Source organism: Drosophila hydei, unplaced genomic scaffold, assembly GCF_003285905.1.
Source record: "Drosophila hydei strain 15085-1641.00,03,60 unplaced genomic scaffold, DhydRS2 tig00008128-arrow-arrow-pilon, whole genome shotgun sequence".
NCBI lineage: Eukaryota > Metazoa > Arthropoda > Insecta > Diptera > Drosophilidae > Drosophila > Drosophila hydei.
Window position 1 is genome coordinate 674,214 of NW_022045838.1, and position 21,722 is coordinate 695,935.

Sequence of the window (21,722 nt, forward strand, 5' to 3'; positions counted from 1 at the left end):
GTTCTTAATTAAGTTTTGACTTAAATTTAAAGTGAACAAACGCATTCCTATTTGATTCTCATGCTCCAATGCTAGACACAAGCGTTGCGTTTTTAGTTTAAGTTCTTCTTCACAGTGACCTAGTGACTACCAAAATGTACAAACTGTGAATTCAGTGGATACAAATCGCTCTTCTAAGCGATTCTCATGCCATACAAATCACAAATATTTGCATAGATACTCTTGGAACACATCATATACATATATATATATGTTTATGCGCCAAGCAATAAATTATCTTTCTTTTTTCTCAAGTGACAGCTGCCTTCTATGTGATTCTCATGCATTGAACAAGAACAATGATAATCTTCTCCGATAAGCTCAATATAGAATATGAAATGAATAAGTATATTTATCTTATAAATAAACTTACTGTTTTCTCTTGCACTTAACATAACAAGCGTCTTCTATGCGATTCTCAAAAGCTTAATTTTCAGCTACACTTGAAACAATTTTACATATGGTCTATTAATGTTTTAGCTTTATTTCTATGGCGAATGTATCTTTTGAGCACAAATGTCAAATATTGCTTTTTAAGGGTCAGCGGCTAAATATTTCTGTGCCCTCTTCACTTGCACACATATCTCAATACTATATGTTGTCTATGTGTTTGTATTTTATTTCATTTCTATGCATTTTCTTCTTCTTCTTTGCCTTTGCGGCTGGCCAAAAGTCGAGCTCTGAGTCATTTGGTCTTGGTCAACTTATCATGCGAGGCTTTCGCTTGGGGTTGCAAAGCTTTCGACTGCATTCAGCGAGTTGTCTGAGAGAAAAAAGTAACTTAAGCAGACGTCATCAATTACGCCCAAAAAATCTATTTTCTGGCCTCTGTCCAAATTTTGTTTTAGCGAAAGAAAATAGTAAAAATATAATAAAACATTTAAATGTTTTTCTTTGTTAACATTTCGAAGCCTTTTAATATAGTTGTCGATAATCTATTATATATATAAAAATGTTTATTTAGCGGTTTTAAAAAGCATTGAAAGTAGTTCAATAAACTATTTAATACACTTAGAGAAACAAGTTTGCAGTTTTCTATTATAAATTTGTCAGCTTGAGTCAAGTTGTTCTTTCAAAAAATTCTGCTTAAATTAGGCAATTTTTAATTTTTTTAAGCACAATTCACTGTATCTTTTCTCTGCGTACACATTTACAAATCTTATGGGAATAACGTATTTTGGGCTTTTCATTTTATTTTTGAATTTTCATTTGAATTCTTTTTTCTTTCTGAACAGATTTTCATAAAAATAACGAGTCGAATTGACGTCAAATTGTTTATGCAGCTCAAGGCGTATCGTCTGTATATATATATATATATATATATATATATATATATATATATGTACATATATCTTTATATCTCTGACTTTATGGTTGTATTCACCTATTATTGGTAGGTTAAGGAAATTAAATGTTGCGCTTAATTTGCATGCAGCTCAGGCATTGGCATCAATATCGAAACTTTTGCCAAACAAACACAACGCAACGCCAATATCAATTAGGGATTTGCGACTGTGACGCTCTGGTATAATTTGCCATTTTCTATTTTACGCATATAGATATATATTTTTGTGGAGTGCTGCACATGCGACACGCGCACTTCCGTCACACAAATATTTTCAACATTTTCGCAGAAAATCTTGAAAAAAATATATATGTAGATTGTTTGTCTGCCTGTCCAAATGTCAAAATAAAGTGACATATTGTTACAGTCTGAACTGGCTGTTTATAGCATCAAGCCCAGTGCATGTGGGTGAACAGGGTATATTGGGTTTCATGAAATATTTGCAGAAGCCCTATATATATATATTCTTGATGATGGAGTTGATCATATTCATCTCTAGATCTAGAGACTTAAAATATTGCCTTGAACCGATAACTTCACCATTTCTATGAAATCGATCAGAAATGATCGAAAATGTATGAATGGTTGGCAGGTAGAGCCCTCAAGACATATGTATTCTTGATGAGTATCAAGAGGCATCTCCATCTGTATGCATGTCTAAAAGATCAATAGGCTTGAAGTTTGAAATACAAGCCATAAGATTTCGTTTTTAAATAATCGATCACTTGGCCTGGCATAGCATGGGTATCTGGTAGTCGAGCACTTCCAATGCTACAACTCCTACTTGTTATTATCAGGGTCGTTTTACGAACTGCTGAAAATCCTGCGCTGTCTTATTTATTTTCTCGCATAATTAAAGCTTTTTGAAAAATGAAAAATTTTGTGAAACAAATCAAAATCTTAAGAAAAATTGCTTTTAAAAGAATATTTTAGTATTTAAGTATTTATTTGAAATGAATTCAAATATATAATAAAAACGCTTCGCAGGCTAATAAACTTGCTCGCTCAACAAATTCCTCGAGTCAACAAATTCAGAAATATAAAAATAAAACTCGCTAATTTATGTGGTTTAAAAATACAAAAAATATACAAAAAAAAATCGATCCTTGGGATAGTTTTGCATATGATTTCATTAGATCTTCTGCCATTTCCATAGATCCAATGCAGTCTGAATCGAAAATCGTTATTCAACATCTATATATAGTCTGTATCTCGTCTTCTGTTTGCTTGTTGTGGATACGTCGAACTGGGTCAATACAAGTTGGGGCATGTGCTAAATGTTGCCTTTATTTGGCTAGCATTGGGGTCAACAGTAGTAAAAGATAGGCCGCTGTCATGACAACACACTGTGCCTACTTCTCCCGTTCCAATTCCCGCGATAAACAATTCAATTAAAACAATTGCCCAGGGCCAAACTCAAGGCACCCACGGCGCTACGTCAATGCGTTTTGCATTGCGTGTGGGTCTTTAAGACAGACTGAATTCAACTGTAATCGCAGTGTTTAGTAGATAAGGATAACAGTAACTGTGCGCAAGGTACTAGCAGTGTGCTTTGAAAGTTTTCGCTTCTACTTTGGTAGCATGAGCCGGAAATGTTTCACTCTTCCTTGATCGTATTTCAGCGAGCGTAATAGTAGTCGTTCGTAAAGTATGCCAAGCTTGGTCATTGGAAGGTATGGCATTCAAAAGGTTCTTTTCGGAATCATTTTCAATCTTTAAGCATTGATGTTTTTGTTGCATAGTCAAATGTAAATAGATTTATAGTCGCGCTATGCCCGACTCAAGTTGGATGTAACTCAAGTAACTGGATGTACAAAAGAAGAGGTTCTTGAACACATCAGAAGAGTGAAGGCAAAAAAATCCCCTGGATATGATCTAATAAACGGCAGAGTCCTTAGAGCACTGCCTGACTCCACCATAGACTACATAACTATGGTGTACAACGCCATGCTCCGCATCCGGCACTTTCCAGCCTGCTGGAAGCGCGCCGTGATTGTGATGATTCCTAAGCCTGGCAAACCCGTGGGAGAAATTGAGTCGTACAGACCAATTAGCCTGTTGCCAGTACTCTCCAAAATATTCGAAAGAATATTTCTGGAACGAGTACTGACACATCTGGGACGCCAGGAGGCCATTCCAAACCATCAGTTTGGCTTCAGGAGACAGCATGGAACACCGGAACAGGTTCACAGAGTTGTGCACCATATCCTTGGAGCCTTTGAAGAAAAGATGTACTGCTCTGCCGTCTTTTTAGACATCAAACAGGCGTTTGATCGAGTTTGGCACCTGGGACTGCTGCAGAAAGTGAGGACCACCCTTCCAGCCCCATTTTTCGCGTTGCTATCCTCATACCTTATTGGAAGAACCTTCCAAGTGTCAAGGGGGCAAGCAGTATCCTTGACTAGACCAATTATGGCTGGAGTACCACAGGGTAGTGTTCTAGGCCCAACACTTTATACTTTATTCACAGGAGATATGCCAACTCCCGAGCCAAATATAGGAAGTACAGATGCAGTACTCATAGCGACCTATGCAGATGACACCGCCATCTTATCACGTCACGTATCTGCGCAAGAAGCTTCAGACTCACTACAAAAATATCTGGACTCTTTCGGACGCTGGGCAAAACGGTGGTGTATCACCATTAATGCACAAAAGTCTGTACATACTACCTTCGCCACTAGAAGAGGAGATTGCCCAAGCGTTGCATTGGGGCCCACTATTCCCAAAACCTCAAAAGTAAAGTACCTTGGTATCACTCTTGACAGAAGGCTGACTTTTAAAGCGCACATAAGTCAAGTAACCTCAAAATGCAAAAGCAAGCTAAAAACCCTCGACTGGATGCTGAGAGCTTCAAGCAAGTTGTCTTACAGCAGCAAGGCCGCCATCTACAAGGCAATAGTTGTCCCAACCTTCGTATATGGTATCTCTCTATGGGGCTCCTCGGCGAAGACTACAAGGAACAAAATTCAGACCCTGCAGAATAAAGCACTACGCAGATGGACTGGAGCCAGCTGGTTTGTAAGAAACTCAGTCTTACATAGGGATTTAGCAATTCCCACAGTTGCTGAACTCATTGGGCGACACAGTTCAAGATACGCGGACAGACTTGCAGCGCATCCTAACCATCTCGCAAGCAACCTGGCTATAAACAACAATAGGCGAAGACTGAAGAGATTGCATCCTCTAGACAATATTAGAACTAATTAAGATAGTAGCTACAAGTGCAGAATAATTGGCATATCTGCCCTCCCATTAGTTAAGGTTTAGAGCTAAATGCGCTATAGAGTCTAAGACAATAAGCTGCAACAAAATAAAGATAAAAAAAAAAAAAAAAAAAAAAAAAAAAAAAAAAAAAAAAAAAAAAGAGTGCTCTAGTAGGCAGTGCCCGACTGGAGAATACCCGAAACCCCGCGCTGTCTCTTCTATACACCCACGTACTTATACAATTTGAATAAATCAAAGAAGCTATTCATCGAGGAGCGATCCTTATAGCTATCAACTATGGCAAGTCGTTCAAAACTTGAGCTTTTAAGTTAAGTTTTGTCTATTTTAGCATATGGTTTGAAGCAAAAAAAGGGAATTTGTGTTCATTAATATTTGCTTTCAATTTGCAACATTTTTAACTGTTTTTTGTGGCAGCTTTGTTTGTTATCTAAATTGTTCAATACAAACTCAAGTCAAATCTTTACAAATAATATACAAACTTAGCTCGAATCTTGGCATACAATATACACATACAATCATCGATTTTTCAATGACAAACCTGTTAAGCTGTGTCTGCGCTTTCAAATTTAGGCTTCAAGAATTGTGGAGCAATGTTTGAAGACTCTGAACATGAATTATAATTATGATTAATGAATGCGAGTCGAGCTCGCGCAGCTTGGCCAATTGATTTGAAGACAAGTTTCTCTTGATTAGTATAGATCTAGTTTACATTTGTATTTCTTTTTACTTTAGCTAATTATGTTGGGCTCAAACTTTAGTTTCATTTTCCGTTTTCAAACTAATTGAATTGTTTTTTGAACTATTTCCTAGTAGCTGTTCGACTAGTGAGTGTGTTTTTATGCAACGTGAGTAGATTGTTTGACTGAATTTATATATTTTTAGTAGAAAATACCCATCGATGTCGCTCTGAAGAACTCGAGCCTTAGACATCTGCTGTTGTTACTTTAGTCGTCTCATAAGTTCAGTTAACTCTAATATACTCGACTGCTGAGTTGTTTTGTATTAAAGTGAAATATCAGCTTCTTCTGTTTAGGGTATCTTCTAGTCAAGCATTGTCCATACAAGTCTCTATTACTGGCATATAATTATATAGACTTGTATTGTCTTTAACCCAATTGAAGCTTGGCATTTCATTCAAGTTCACATGAAACTAAAAATGTATTTTTAAATATAGTTTTGCAATTGTTGTCGTTGTCATTCTGCGTGGGCTGTGGCTGTGCTGCTTTGGCAAATTGATTCGCGCCTTTAAGAATTTGGCTGTGTATGAAGTGTTCGCTTTGAGCCAGTCTTTGATTGGGCACTGACATTGTTCTCGAGGCATGTCTTGTTGCAATGCAATATTACAGCATTTGCATATAAGTTGGCAATTAATGTGCAGCAACAACCAACAATTAGCAATAACAATAAAAACAAAAGAGGGACACGCCTTTAAAAAGGATTGGCCATGTGTGTGGAGTACCTGGACTTAGTTTGACTTGACTTTGATATTCATAAACTTTGTCATAGATAACTTCAATGCAAATACAAATGCTAACATAAATGTCCATATGAAAACCATTTCTAGATTCCACAACAACAACAACAACAAAAACTTACAACTTACAACTTGAAACGTGCTTTTTGTGGCATTTTAATTTTTTTTCTATTTATTTTTCATGGTTTTTTTTATGCTGGCGACAACGCTGACACGTGAGTGTTTTACAAATCAACTGCGTAGCACAACAAAGATTTCCAACTAGAAACTATAAAGAAATATAAAAAAATGACTAAAAAACCACTCAAAGGCGACGCAAAAGTATTTTCTAAAAAAAATATTCCAACGTACTTTAACAATTAGCTGTCGCTATCTTTTTTTATATATATTTTTTAGAAAAATGAAATGGGCAAAAAATGGAGAAAAGAAAACAAGTTAGATGACTGACAAATGCACTGGCAAGAAAAATATAGAGTTATGGCTGGATCTCAAATTGAGAACATTAATTCAGTTAAAAAAATAAGAGTTAGCTTTAAAATAGTTATGAAATATAAAAAAGTTAAGTCTTAAAGCTTCAAATAATTTCTGTTATTTAAATACCAAAAAACTAAAATGTTGCATAAATTGATAAAATTTTTGTCTATATTCCAAAGTTTTTAGTGAGAACTCTAAGTAATAGAGATTTTATCCAGTTTTAAGATATTTCCAAAATTTTGAAAAAATTTAATTAAATTGAATTGAATTTTTACAGATTTGTAAAGGCAATCAAAGTCAATTTGTATATAAAATTCCAAGAATTTATGTACACAAATAAAGTAGAATGTAATGAGAAACAAAATAGCTGTCTGCCACGCCATTTTCATATCATAAACTGATTGAAAATAACTAAATAGAGCATATTAATTGTCTTACAATGTTTATTATAGGCAGCAGGAGACTTGACTGGCCCTATATAGCTCTAAATTATATTCTAAGTCCCGCTTTAGGTAGGAATCGACTTTAGAAATGTTACTTTTACTTTTACCAAACTATTGCCTAAGCGATAAATATATCAAATACATTGAAGTCAATTCCCATTGACCTTAAATGTCACGCATATCATCTTACATTATATTTAATATATAGATTCATTTTGCTTATAAGATTTGGTAAATGTTTGAAAAGTTCAGTAAGATTAAATAATAAACACTGCACTTATTCAATTCGAACATTATTCAGGGAACACAGTCAGGGTATTTGATAGTCAGGCACACTCGACTAGGGCACACTTTAGCTGCTTGAGCTGTCGATGCGTGCCAGCGATTCAGATTGCATCTGGCTAAGTAAAACTGGCAACAGACTGGGAGAGAGGGAGACAGACAGAGAAAGAGAGAGAGAGATATTTGACGTCTACCGTCAGCTATACGAGATGCGTTCAAAGAGTAAGCGAAGTTTTCATGTATTACGTGACAGCTGCCTAGGCCTGGCTTACAACTACAACTATATAGATTGCTAATGTCAGATACCCATACTATCGAGCTCACCTCGCAGCTAGGCACTGCCTGTCTATATTGTGTGGCAATAGCCATTGGCAGATATTAAAAGTCTGATTAAATTCATGTGTTTAGGATCAGCAGCAAAAGTTTTTCACGTGTGATTTATGCCGATGGGGCAAGGCCTCATAAATGAATTCAGCTGGGGTGTCGGTGGCAGGCAGCCAAGAATTTTTAATGTTTATCAAATTACGTGACCAAGCAGAAGCAATAAATGCAACAAACAATAACAACAACAGCAACAAAAAGTGAGCTTTTTAAATTGGGAAAGTTGCAAGAGGAAAAAGAAGAGAAAAACGAAAGTGGCAAGTGGCAAGTGGCAGGTCTCAGGCCCAGCTCGTTTGCTCCTGCCAATGCAGTTGCCCCTCAAGACTTTTGCTGCTGCTGCTGCTGCTGCATTGCATCATCTTTACATCTGCGCAGCTCATATTTCGCGAGCAGCCAGTCAACTGGCTGTAAATACCAAATATAATTGTTTAACTGTCCATAAAAATGAAGAAATAAAAGACCCTTCTCTGTGTGTGTGTGCGCCATCGTCCATTGAACTCGACACACAGCTCAAAGAGAGATCTTTGAGTTCGCAAACCAACAATAAATTCACACCAAGATGCTGTCTGTCTGCCCGCCTGTCTGGCGGTTGACAGTCGTTTGACTGATGCATAGCAGCTCTGAGGCTGAGACTGAGACAGAGACTGTCCCATCCATCAACTGGGCTGGCCAGGTCAAGCAGGTGTCGAACATCTTGATTTTTGGAGACGAATTATCAGGTTTATATTAGAAAAAAAGCAGGAATGGGAGTGTCCGACTAGTAGATACCTTGAGCTGTCGATATGAAGATGGAAGCGTTATGTCATGCACTCTGACTAGGAGTGCAGGAATGGGAGTGTCCGACTGGGAGATACCCTACCTTGTGGTGGTTTGAAGCGATTTGGAGTGGAGTGTCCGACTAGATGATACCCTGCATCTCGTGCAGACATAAGCATTCTATTTTGACTAGGAGAGAGCAGACAGATTGGAAATTGGTTGAATGAACAGACAGAGATCCTGATCAAGCTCATATATACGTCACAGCTGCGGCTACTCATGCTAATCCATATTAAGTGTATGTGAACGAAAGCTATTTCCATTTTCGAAGCTATAAAGAGTTGTGACTAACGTTTAGAGCTAATCAAATTCGATGGCTTATGGCTTATGGCAAATAACTTTCATTAGGCCCGACTCATTAGGCTTTATTGGACTCAGAAAAAAAAAAAAAAAAAAAAAAACAAAAACAAAGAAAAAACAATAGAAAAACCTCTGAATGGAAAAACTTGATTTAGGCTCGAGCGCAATTTGCGGCTGCACTTTCCAATGGAAATTGTTGAAAATTGCCTGACAACGGAAATGGCTTAATCATTTCCACGCATATTTTCGCACAGGCCTGTTATTATATACCCTTGTGAAAAGCGTTTTTTCCTTAGCTCGATGACTAATAAAGTGTTTTTCCCCTCTTCTCTTATTTATCTATTTGCAGGTAAGTTTCCCGAGGGCTCTAAACGGAAATAGGTTGCGTAAGTCAATAAAAACGGCATCAGTCGCTTATTTGCTTAGGATCTGGTTATATAACGACGCTAGCAGCAGTTCCTGTCTGGATTATCAGGGTTATTTCGTTTACCTGCCCATTAGCGCACCTGAATGACTTTTGGCATAATTAGCTCTTCCCCAACTCGTGTAAATGCATTTGCGGCAGCGCCTCATTTGCTCTGGCGACTGCATCGATTGCCAATATGAATTACAAGTGTGGCTTAGATACTTTACCTGCCCGACTGTCTGGCTTAACTACCTGAGCGTCCGTCGCGCCAAACAATCTTTGAGTTTGAGACAGCCGCATGACTGTCAACTGCGTCTGCTGTCTGATTACATATTTCAAACTTGTTGTTGGCTTAACTGATTGCAACATAACAACAACTACAACTACATCTCTTTTAATATTTTTGCTTATTTTCCCTTATTTATTTTTTTTTTTTGATATTTTGAATATTTTTTGTGGCTTATAGATTTTTTGAAAAAGTTTTTAAATTTCGTATAGCTTATTCACCTTGATTAAAGAGATTGCCAAAGTCTCCCTTTCTCTCTTTATATATACTAGATTTATACTGTGCCATATATATATATATATATATACATATATATAAATATATATATATATAAATATACAGCTTATGGCAGATATAAATTGATTTTATGAATTGTTCGCAGTTTGTAATTTTCATAAAAATTTAGTTAATTTCAGATAATAAAAAAAAATGCAGATTATTTGAAATAAATAATTTATTTTACTATTTGACTATGTATATAAAAGATTTTAAAAATATTTTATGGCGCGAAAGACAGCTTTGGTGGGCAGTGACCGACTATGATTTGATTACATGCAAAATTTCAAGTCTTTAGCTCTGGGACTTACAGGCGAACATGTCTCGATCGATGCAGCGCGTCCTCCCGATCAATAATATACATACTTCTGCTTGTCACAATTTCACAAGTCACTTTTTCTCTCTCTCAGCAACAGCCAAACCCACTCAATGTTGCCATGCCTCTTTGGCCAAGCTAATACACTATAGGGTATACGAAAACTGAATCTCAGTTAATTTAAAGACGCCCTGTCTGTGCCCATCATGTACCATGCGCCTATTGTACGAGGCAGACAATTTATAACACAAATTAAATGCATGAAAATTGTGATGAATGCGAACTAAAATTTATGCTGATGACATACCCGGCAAAAAGAGCTAAGCCGCCCGCTGCAGTTGCTCCGACTGCGGCGAACTGCGAGGTGAAGCGAAGAGCAAAAGGATTTCTCGTTGTTATTGCCGTTGTCTGCTGCGTCTGTGCTGAACACTTTAGCTTTTTTTCTAGTGAGATCTAGACTTTGTAACTTATAGCCAAGTCAGATTACATGATGGAACTTATAGTGCTATCTGAACTGTAGCTTGCAGCAAATGATTTTATGTAGATATATTTGGATCAAGACGAACTATGGGAAGGAGTGAGAAGCAGCAGCTTGGCTGTTGTGTCTGTGTTGTACAATTTAGCCTTTTTCTAATTAGCTATTTAGTTCAATTAGATGAAAGCTGATAATAGAGCGAATGTTGTTTTTATATTGGATATTTGTTTAGCTTGTTCCTGGCGAAAGACGAGAAGGAAAGTGGAAGAGCTGGATTTGATTAGTCTGTTATGTCTGTGCTGAACGTTTTAGCAGTTTTTAGAGACATATATATTGTGTAGTATATAGCTTTAGCTTAAGTTATTTAAAGAGTCGGCTTGTTCTCAACTTCTTTCAATCTATAACTTATTGGATATTGTGTGCTCTGTGTCCCTGGCACCTCATACGTTACCTCGCTACTTTCTGTTGCGTTATAACTAATTGGGATTCACATAGTTGAAGTGTTAAAAAGTAATAAACTCCAGAAAGCTGAGCAGCTTTGCTCTATATAGAACTCTATCAAAAGTCTTCCGTTTCCCCATTCTTGTTGTTGTCTTATTGTTACTCAAAGCTCAAGCTACAACCAGTTGGGAATTATAAATTCCTTTTTGCTCTCCATAGCTTAGCTCTGCAGCACTGAGCCGTGAGCTGTGAGCTGTGAGCTGTTGTTTTTGTCTGGGCATTTCAAGTCGATTCAGCGGCTTGGTATTTCATTGAGCTTTGCTATGTTGCCACTTCACGTTTAGCTAGGTTGCCACCAAACGTTGCACTTGGACTGTGAGTGGTGGCTAAGTTGACTCCTTTCGGCCTGCCTCTAGCCGAAAGTTGTTGCGTATTAAAATGGAAATTGCAAGTTTTTTGTTGCTTGTTGTTGTCTCGTGTTCGTTGGTCGGCGGCGCCTTTTGTTTCACTTTCGTTTGCGAGTTGCTCGCTTGCTGTTGGTTGTTGCTTGTTGATTGCAGGTTTTTATAACCGCATTTATCACGGCTGCCACACATTCGCAGCCATCAGAGTTGTTGCTGCTGTTGCAAGTTTCATTTTCACTTAATTGCTGCTGCAGTGACTCGGGTGTGGCATGCCACCAAAAAGGGTGCCAGTCAATGCTAACTCCGCTGATCTCGCCCGTTGCAACTCAGCTGTGTGCCACGCCCATTTCTCAAGCGGAATGTGCGTTCGCTTGCTCGTTCGTCATATTTGCAATTTATGGCAGATTATGAAATGTTTTTTTTTTAACAAAAATTTCCTGTTTTGCTTTAAAATTTATTGTGGTTACGCACTTTGTCGGTCGCTTGGCCAACATCAATTAATATGGATTTATATATATATGCAATAACAGTAGGCCAGGTAAGCTACCTGTTACCAGTTGGCAATGCATTTCACTGTGCTGTAATGTTTAATAAAATTATGCGAATTTTATGCCCAAATTTTTGCATAAATAGTTTTGTAAATATTTAATTTTAATATTAAATTTCACAAGTTTAATTTTAATTCTTCAAACGCTACTTTCGCCAAACTTATTTTATATATCTTTACCTTTTCCTCACACACTTTTCATTAATTTAATACACATTAAGCCAACCCCCTCGCATAATACAAATTACTTATCAAATGAGCCGAAATTCCTTTTGATTGCCCCCCCAAAAATGTTAACAAATTCCACAAGTTGTCATGCAACATGTTCGATTGTCGCCCAAGCAGCAAGCGTCGAACACATTTCCATGCGCACAACAACAAATATAAGCGCGTGCAAACATCATAATGCTGTTGCGTTTTTAACGAGCCATCGAACACGTTCCACTAGCAGTGCCATTTTGAGTTTAGCAGTGCCATTTCGAGCAAGTGCATAGTTAACTTTTTTTTAGAACTGTTACGTTCAGTGCGCGCTCAACTCTACGAGAGGAAACACCTGCGTTGTGTTGCAACGAGAAAAAATAAAAATAAAAATTAAAATAAACCGAATAAGCCACTAATCAATCACAAATAAAAACTAATACAAATTAAAACTAAATATGAGAAATTTGATAAAAATTTAAAAATATCGAAATCAAAATGTAAACGTGCGCCTGCGCACAAACTTCCAGTTCATAAATTGCTCAACGCGCGCTGCATTGAGCCCGCATTTGAAATACGTTTGTTTGATCGATTTTCAATTGGAATGAAAGCATTTCTTGTATAGGCATTTCGAGGCATTCCGCACATTGCCATAGTGAAGCGTGCCACAAACTAGCACAACAAAAAACTGAAATTCTAAAAAAAAATAATTAATTAAAAATAAAATAAACGAACATTTAATTTCATTCAACCTTTTTAAACTGTTGTCTATTTACATTTATATAGCTTGACTATATAAAATGGTACAATAGCATACAGTAAAGCCTCCATAACGAACTCCTTTTTTTTCGCGCTGGAAATCGCTTCGTTGAAACATTTGCCCAGCCATAAAACTTTAATTTCTATATATGTATATGTATTTGTGTTCAATTTATTTTCATTAAGTGAGAAAGTGGAAAAACTAATTTCCATTTAATTGAAACAATTGCGCTTAAACTCGAAAGCAAATAGACTGTCAGCAGCAAGAAACAAACGCGCGCGCTGCATTCCAAGTAGAGCAAAGCAATAACAATAACAATAACAAGAAGCAGAAGGAGAATAAGCTGATATAGATACACGGCTATCAAGCTACAGCTACAGATAGTTACAAAAAGATACTGCGATACCTGTCTGTGGGCCCAACCCTCTCGCAAGTGCAGTCGTAAATGCTTAAGACGGCTGCTGCATAATTATATTCATCTCTGATTTCTGTGTCTTGTGCGAGTGTCTGCCTGTGTGTGTGTGTGTATAACGCTGCAAGCAACAACTGCCACAGAATGTATCTCATACAGGTGAGAGAATTTAACTAAGTTACTTGACATACAAACAGATCCCATAGATCACCAAAACTGCTTTTACTTAACAAAAAACAACAACAATAACAACATTAATAACAATGACTGCAAGTAGATTTACTTAAATACTTTGAATACCCTAAACTGTTAAAGCTTATGTAGTTAGTTAAGCTGCTTGTGACTGTTGAGTTTTATTAAAAAAATGTATATTAAATTTTGTAGACAGTATATTGACGAGGTCTGTTTGAAGAGTTTGACAGTGTTTTTTTTTTTTTTTGGGAAATTTATTATTTATTTAGGTACAGCTCTAACTTTATGCACTTCAAAGTAAACTTCACTATATATTATTTCCACTTGTTGCGGCATTTAAAAACAATAATTTTTGTCAGCTTCTGCAGCTTCGACTCTGATGACGTCTTTAGAGTTGTTCAGTTGTAGCACAGCCTCGTACTTTAATAATTCTCTTCAGTTCTCAGAGAAATTAGCTGTTTATATATATAGAGCTTAAAAATATATATTATCAACTTATTTATATATAAATAAAGAAAATCGATTGCAAAAACTGAAGCCAAGAAACTGCATCCAATTTTTGGCCAAAAAATAGGCACTAATGAGGCCGCCTGCTATTTATACATATATATTTATATATGATTTTTTAAAGGGTATACTAAGTGCATTCTTTGCTCACAGTTTTTCCCTTCTTTTGTATTAATTGTTCGCTAACTGTGATTTTTTGTCTGTTTTTGTTTGTCTTTTTGTGTGCTTTTTCCCACTTTGCTGTGCGTGCTGCAGTTCCATATTTAAACATCAAGTAATTTGTTTAATTTGTTGTTAATTTATCTTTCCACTTGGCGAGCGCATTTGTATACATATATATATGTATACTCTTTATATATGTGTGTCTGATAATGAAGTAGTTCAGTCGGCTCGACACTTTGTGCTAATGAACTTTAAACTTGGCATTCAGCCAAATTAGCTTAGAGAGATTAAGTGGGTTAAGAAGTTGTATTGAAAGCGACGCAATTTGGAGCAGGATTTCATGTTTGATTTTTAAATAATTATAATAAAATTTCAAATATATAAAACTGAAAAATATAGTGACTTTTCTCAATTTGCTGACTATATTTCATGGACTACCAAGTTTTTAAATAATATATATCTACATAGATATTCCCATATTAATTTGCTTAATTGAAACTTTGATGGCATCTCAACTTATCTAAGCAGTCTGTGCATTGAGTAACAATTTATTTGTGCCCTTTTATTTTAAAACTTGAAAAGCAAATAAAAACTAAAAAGTAACGAAATTTTCGACATGTCCGATCGGGAACCAAGCAAGGACAGTGTTCAGAACGCTCAAACTCTGGTCGAAGTAATCTTTGGCATATCCGAGCTGGTCAATGCCGGTCTCAATTTGGATGCGATCGCAACTAGCATTGACCTACTGGCCGCCGGTATGGATCCCTACACTTTGGCCAATAAAATCAAAATGCTGAAAGGCGATGCCAAGAAACAGCAGCAGCAGCAGCAGCAGCAGCAGCAGCAACAGCAGCGACACTGACTACTCTTTGTTATTTAGATATTTCATTAAAAAGTCAATTTAAATCTGGGTTTCCTTTATTTTTTGATTTAGTACTATTGCAAACGGGCCATTGCTATTAAGCTTTAAGTTTTTTGCGAATTTAGTATTGGGAACTGATAATGAAGGTGCACTAGCAATCGTTGAAATGAATCATGAGTCGTTCCGGTTGCCCATTCCTGGAAAGACATGCAGATTCTTTTGATTCTTCACAATGGTTAGAATACCAGTCATAATAATGATCAGTTGCAGCAGTTTCGCCTGGTAGAACGTCTGCAAAGAGGGAAAATCGAGTTAATATTGCTGTTCGTGTTATCAATCTATTATTAATGGAGATACCAAATCAGTTTTATCATTATCAATAATATCAATGTAATTATTATAATTGTTATTATTTTTATTATTACTTTTATTATTATTTATTATTATTATTATTATTATTTTTATTATTATTATTATTATTATTATTATTATTATTATTATTATTATTATTATTATTATTATTATTATTATTATTATTATTATTTATTATTATTATTATTATTATTATTATTATTATTATTATTATTATTATTATTATTTTTTATTATTTATTATTTTTATTATTATTATTATTATTATTATTATTATTATTATTATTATTATTATTATTATTATTATTATTATTATTATTATTATTATTATTATTATTATTATTATTATTATTATTATTATTATTATTATTATTATTATTATTATTATTATTATTATTATTATTATTATATTATTATTATTATTATTATTATTATTATTATTATTATTATTATTGTTATTATTATTATTGTTATTATTGTTATTATTGTTATTATTGTTATTATTGTTATTGTTATTATTGTTATTATTGTTATTATTGTTATCATTGATATCTGATTGATTTTTCATTGGTTTCATTATCAATTTTACCTGACGTATGTATATGGGTAACGGTATATGCGCCCTATGCGAATGATAGTCAAAGCCTCTATATATCCAATATCCTGGCCAGGCGCCCATGCTGGCTAACAAATAAGGTGACGCGGTATTCAGTACCTGTTCGAACTGTGGTGTTTGTACCACGTGCTGTATATTTTCACCCAAGTTGGGAAAGCGCTTTTTGCTGGAGTCACTTTCGTCTGAGGTTAGCGGGACTCTATACACACGGGAGACTGCCCAATTCTTCATACGCTCAATGTAACTTGTGAAGCCCATTATTAGAACACAAAAATTTGCTTACAATTTTGATGAGAAGTTGACTTGGACTAGTTTGATTTATAAAGTAGCAAAGATAAAATGTCTCTGTCTTTTTCTCTCTCCTTTTCTTTCTACCCGCTTCTCAGTCTCTATCCCTGCCTGTCTAAATGACATGCTCCGCTACGTCATAGCCTGCTATTTAAGTTTTCAGCTTTCAGTTTTCAGTTTTCAGTTTTGGTTTCTCGGTAACTTGTAGGACACCTCGTGCACCTCTAACGAGTCCGTTGAGCCACGTGCCGTGGTGGCCATGAGCAAGCCGACGCTCAATATGGCCACCTGCATGAGTTTAGCATGCTGAAAGGTCTGCAATGAGAATGAAGGGTATACATATATGTTTATGCAGGGTATATACATGTCTGCCTATGTATGCTATGTTTTTGGCATCCCTACCCTTTGTATGTACATGCCAATCCGTTCGGTTCGACGTCTCGTCTGCCAGTTGAAGCCACGCCACATCCAATAGCTGGGCCAGGCCACGAAGCTGGCGCCGAGATAGGGCATCATTTTCTGCAATTTAATGCCGAAACCGGGCGGCGTATTCCGATTGATGAAGTCGACAAATTCCATCTCGTAATCAATTGTCGCCTGTTGGCTAGTGTCAGAACTGGCGAACTCATGTTGCTCCGACAAATTGGTCGTTGCTATTTCATAGATATTTGCCTGACTCGCTTTCACGTCGTCTTTTAGCATGTCGTCCTTGGGCTTCAGCGTTGGTGGTTTCTTGCCGTCCTGCGACTTATGCTTTTTGTTCTGTTCGTCATCTTGTTTGTGGTCCTGGTGACGCTGCTGCTGCATTAGATCGATCACATCCTTACGTTTCAGCTCCTCCTCGATTGCCTCGGCGGTGTGTTGCCCAGGCGCCTGGTCGGAGTTCTTTGAGAAAAAGCGACCAAACGTGTCCCGTATCTTGTCCATCAGAGTTGCGATATATACAATTTAATTTGATTTTATACACTTTTTTTTATTTGTTAAGATAACCGAAAGAAAAAACATAAATATTCTTTAAGTTTGGAATGATTCAAATTTCAAATGTATTGTGAATTTCCGAAATATTAAACTTCTTATTATTTGTTGACTTTCTTCACAGTTTAGCTTTAGCTGCTAGCAATAGTGCTATTGGATTTCGCTCTATCTCTTTCTCCTACTCTTACTCTTACTCTTTCTCTTGGCTCTGATCACAAAAGAACTTTCCAAAGGTTTTATTTAGAAACTTGTGAACGTGTCGCATTAGGTTCTTTTTTACATAAATTATTAGGTATTATCTGGCATATAATGGGGCTGCTTTTTAATGTATTTTATACGTCATTCTCTGTTTAACTGTTTAAAGCGAGCATATTGGTTTTTGAATACTTCATATTTCTATTATAAATTCATGCATATAAAAGTCACTTAAAAGTTGCACATCATATATAGGAGGTGTGTTCTAAAAGTATTGCGAAGTTTGTATTGCTCGAACTTGTGGGCGTAATTGAGAGAAATTTTGAATATCAAATCGAAACATTAATATGCGTAATCCATTTGAAATCCCAAATCTCAACTATAACTTCTCTAAATGTGGCAAGTGAATCTCTCAATAGTGCAACCTCAAATCGGACTGAAGCTATACAACTAAAGTGCTTAGATCAGCATATTGTGAAGCTCTATCAAACAACATCAAAGTTGAGCGAGTATTGTGTAGTCAGTTATAGCCGTGCCTACCTATGCTCTCCTGGTGCAACTAAATGGCTTTTTGAACGCCCTCAGCTTTTGGCTTGGCGGGCCGAATAAAATGTTGAGCTAAGCTACTGTAAGCACAGCAAGAGGCTCGATTAGTGTTTGGCTTAATGCGCATTGTTAACAAAAGTTGATTGTGGCCAGCCTGGTGCAACTGCTGCAACTGCTGCAACGGCTGCAACCGCAAAGTGGGTCAGTTTTCGCAGGCTGCACAATTATAAAGCGCATACCGCAACTAGCGCTGTCTTGGCCAAGAGCTCTGTGGACCAAGTGGCTCGAGTTGTGGCTCATTGTTTGGCTCACTTGGACGCAGCATCTAACGGCCTGACTTGAGTCGACTTGGCCGGCAGCAGGTGTCTTTGTTTCTTTTTTGGTAAGGTTTCGGTGTCGAAAATGTGGCTTACCTTCAGCATTCAGCTATGGTCGAGCCGCAACGGTTAGACCGTACGTCGTTCTATGCCAGGAAGCAGCCGCTAGCTGCGCTGCCTTTGTCTAAACTAGTTTTTTTCTCATTTTGTTTTTGCTTTGTTTTTTTCCGTAAGATTCTTAATGATCAATGCATTTAATCAAACTCACAAACAAAAATTCCACTGCTAAAGAATGCCAAGAACAATTTAACGGTAGTCAGTCTGCATTCTGTACACAATGCACACATAATTGGGTGAAAATGTCTTTTGAGAATAGTTATCAATAGCATAAACTCTTGGCTTGGCTAAACCTGAATAAATCTGAATAAAGCATCAAAGCTGCTTCAAATTAATTAATAAAAAAAATTTATGTAAAAATATAGGTTCATTTATTTTTTTTCTAAAATTTTTTGAATTTCACAATTCAAATTGAAGTTCATAAATTTTTTTTAAATATCAAATAAAAATATTTAAATGCAAAATAGTTCTTAAATTAAAAAAATTGTTTTTAAAATATGATTAATCAAATCATTAAAAAAATTAAACTATATAAAATAAAATGTTAAATCAAAATTTTGAAGCTTTTCTAAATTTTTTAATTAAAAACAGTCTATACATTTTTAATCTATTTTATTTAAATTTATTAAGCATAAATTCCTTAAAAAAAAAATTTCAAAAAAAAAATAAAAAAATTTATATTTTTAAAGTATCAAATCAAGTTTTAAATTTTAAAAAAGTTGTCTGTAAAATATTTTAACTAGTTTGTCCTAATATATTAAAATTTTGTAACAATTCCTTAGAAAATTTAAAATTTTATAAATTATTTTTAACATTGATATCAGTTTTTTCTCTTCAATTTTGCTGCTCTCACTTTGAGCTTGCGGCAATTGTTGTTTTTTTTTTCTTGCCAAGTCGCTTTGATGCCTACACGAAAAATTCTATTTAGCGCTGTGTAGGCCCTTTAACTGTTAGGGGCCAATCCAATTAACCCAGTTTGCCGATTGTGATTTGTGGCGAAAATCGTCGCTCAACAGGCAGTTAAAAGTCATGTCCAAATACATGATTTTGAGCATAAAATCAAAGCAATGCGAAAGCAAAATTTCTTTCGCCAACGCCAAATTGTCAAATTGAGTGTGGGCCGGCGTAAATCATTTGAAATTTGTAATATTTCTCAACCTGATCGGTGGGTTAACAATGTTATGACAGTTTTCGTTAACTGCAAACTGGAATTTTGACAGCTATTAGTTAATTGTGATTTGCTGCTTGTCCACAAGAGCCAAACACTTGAAGTGTCAAGTGCTTGTTGTACAAGCTTGTCGAGCATAACTGACTGCATAATACTCGTGCACAGTTTGAAATAAATGAGAGTTGGAAGTGCCCAACTAGGAGATACTCTGAACACTGGGCGGAGATGCCAATCATTAGATTAGGAATATATATATAATTTATGGAGTCAGAGTTGTCTGATGTGATTAGAGTTTTCTCTGGTTTGTCAGACCTACACAAGATGCATTAAACAGGGCTGACAAACGATTATATTATTATATTTACAGTTTCAAGTCTCTCTCTCTCACTCAAACTAATATACTCTCTGTTTCTGAAGTAAACGTGTTGAAATTTGTTGCTCAATTATTTTTATGCTGAAATTATGCTGTGGCAAAAGTGAATCATCAAAGTTGGCATGAACAAATTTGTTTATTAAAAGTTTTCTTTGTTGTCTGTAAGATGATGATATATATATTTTAATATATATACCCAATATTCATATTATCAGTTGGTTGGCAACTTAAGATTAGACTTTTCTATATTTGTGATATTCAATTCGTATGCTCAGCCACTGCCTTGACTTTGTTTATTCTTAAAAAGCTGCTTGCGTCTTGTTTTCTTAGCTGTCTGCCACATACGACGCCGCATTAGCTTTATACCTTAAACAAATACATTGGCCGCATCAGAGGCGAATGCTAATCTCAGCTAACCCATCGCTGCCCGCATACCAAACCGAGCCGAACCGGAGCAATATTTACTCAATTTTGTGAGACAATAACATTGCTCAGATTTCGACAGCAAAAAGAATTTAAGAAGATGCCACAGCAAACGAACTATAAACAATGCAGCAGACGCAAATAAAAAACAAATAATGCGATCCTATGACACATTGACAAATGATCTGCGGTCAGAATAACTAGCGATAAGGTCCGCTCCGATACATCAAATGGCATCAGTTGACAGTTTGTCCCAATGGGAGACCAGACAAGCCCCAAAGTATTTTTGTTATATATATATATATACCCTGCCTATATGGCTAAAGAGGGTGTATACGCTCTGCTTGAAGTGACTGCAATAGGCAAACTCCTAATGGACAGACAACAAACATCTTTCTCTCGCTCTGTGAGCCTCTCTCACTCACACACTGATTCATTCTTACGCACTCTACTTTTTTGTAACTCTCTCTAGGGTATTCCCAGTCGATCATTAGACTCTCTTTGACACTCACTCACTCTTCTTCCTCGCTTTCACACTCTCTCTATCACTCCTTTCGTTTTCTGCTTGCTTTCCTATTCATCTCTCTGTCTATCTCTGCTCTCTGTAGGAAATATCTAAATGTAGGGTATTCCGAGTCGATCAATTAAGCCTTTCTCTCATTTTCTCTCTCTCACCCTCTCTTTCTCTCTTTCTTCTTTTGTTATCCTCCTGCCTCCTCTCTATTATTTTCTTTATCTAACTCTCTCTGTCTCTACTACTTTAGATCTCTTCCTCTCTGCGCCTTCATCTCTCTGCTTTCTCTAGAAATTAATTAAGTCTCTCTCTCTCTCTCCCTCTTCCACACTGTCTCTCTCTCTCTTGCATACTTTCCTTATTTCTAACTCTCCCTACCGATTCTCCACCCAAATGCAGGGTATTCCCAGTCGATAATTAGACACTAAATAAGTTCAAATTTCAATAGCAATTGTCATTGAGCCTTGATCTTATCCGTTATATGTGTATTGGGTCAACAACTTCCCAGACGTAAGGCGAGCCATGGCTCGGCTAATGAAAAAATGGAAATTGATATAGTTATTGATATTGATTTGCTCCATATTTCCACTCGGCTGCTCCTCAGTGCGACTCGTTCAATCTTTTGCATTTCACTGAGTTTTCTGTGGTTTGGGCTCGTCTGGCATTAGCTGTGATTTTATAACATAGTGAACTACAAGCAAGTAACAAGTCATACAAAGCATCTGATCGATGCTCAGCTCGGCTCAGTAATTGGCTCAGGTAACAAGCGTGCGGCAGAGGAATTTCTTTGAGC

General features: G+C 36.1%; 3 protein-coding genes across 7 annotated transcripts in view; 1 reads left to right on the top strand and 2 right to left on the bottom strand.

Moving 5' to 3' along the window:
- The first annotated feature begins 13,356 nt into the window (after window positions 1-13,356).
- Window positions 13,357-21,722, top strand: part of LOC111597740 (supervillin) — a 113,082-nt gene continuing 104,716 nt past the window's right edge. For 3 of the 5 annotated variants that reach the window (XM_030225269.1, XM_030225271.1, XM_030225270.1), the window contains exon 1: window positions 13,433-13,462. In XM_030225269.1, the coding sequence (XP_030081129.1) occupies window positions 13,448-13,462 (15 nt within the window). In that variant the 5' untranslated portion in view covers window positions 13,433-13,447. Of the gene's footprint in view, window positions 13,463-21,722 lie in introns of all 5 variants that reach the window. The other 2 variants (XM_030225267.1, XM_030225268.1) reach the window with 1 other exon arrangement.
- Window positions 15,065-16,287, bottom strand: LOC111596971. Its single transcript, XM_023311447.1, has 2 exons — window positions 15,987-16,287; window positions 15,065-15,317 (listed from the first exon to the last, which is right to left on the bottom strand). Exons 1-2 carry the CDS (start codon window positions 16,269-16,271, stop codon window positions 15,198-15,200), a joined length of 405 nt encoding a protein of 134 aa, XP_023167215.1. The 5' UTR covers window positions 16,272-16,287; the 3' UTR covers window positions 15,065-15,197.
- On the bottom strand, window positions 16,473-17,302 carry LOC111596970. Its single transcript, XM_023311446.2, has 2 exons — window positions 16,704-17,302; window positions 16,473-16,616 (listed from the first exon to the last, which is right to left on the bottom strand). The coding sequence occupies exons 1-2, from the start codon at window positions 17,226-17,228 to the stop codon at window positions 16,482-16,484; spliced, it is 660 nt and encodes a 219-aa protein (XP_023167214.1). The 5' UTR covers window positions 17,229-17,302; the 3' UTR covers window positions 16,473-16,481.

Coding starts and splice junctions, on each gene's coding strand:
- LOC111596971 (XM_023311447.1), bottom strand. CDS start 16,271: ATGGGCTTCACAAGTTACATTGAGCGTATGAAGAATTGGGCAGTCTCC. Junction 15,318..15,986: donor TACCCATATACATACGTCAG/GTAAAATTGATA, acceptor CCCTCTTTGCAG/ACGTTCTACCAGGCGAAACT.
- LOC111596970 (XM_023311446.2), bottom strand. CDS start 17,228: ATGGACAAGATACGGGACACGTTTGGTCGCTTTTTCTCAAAGAACTCC. Junction 16,617..16,703: donor TTGGCATGTACATACAAAGG/GTAGGGATGCCA, acceptor TTCTCATTGCAG/ACCTTTCAGCATGCTAAACT.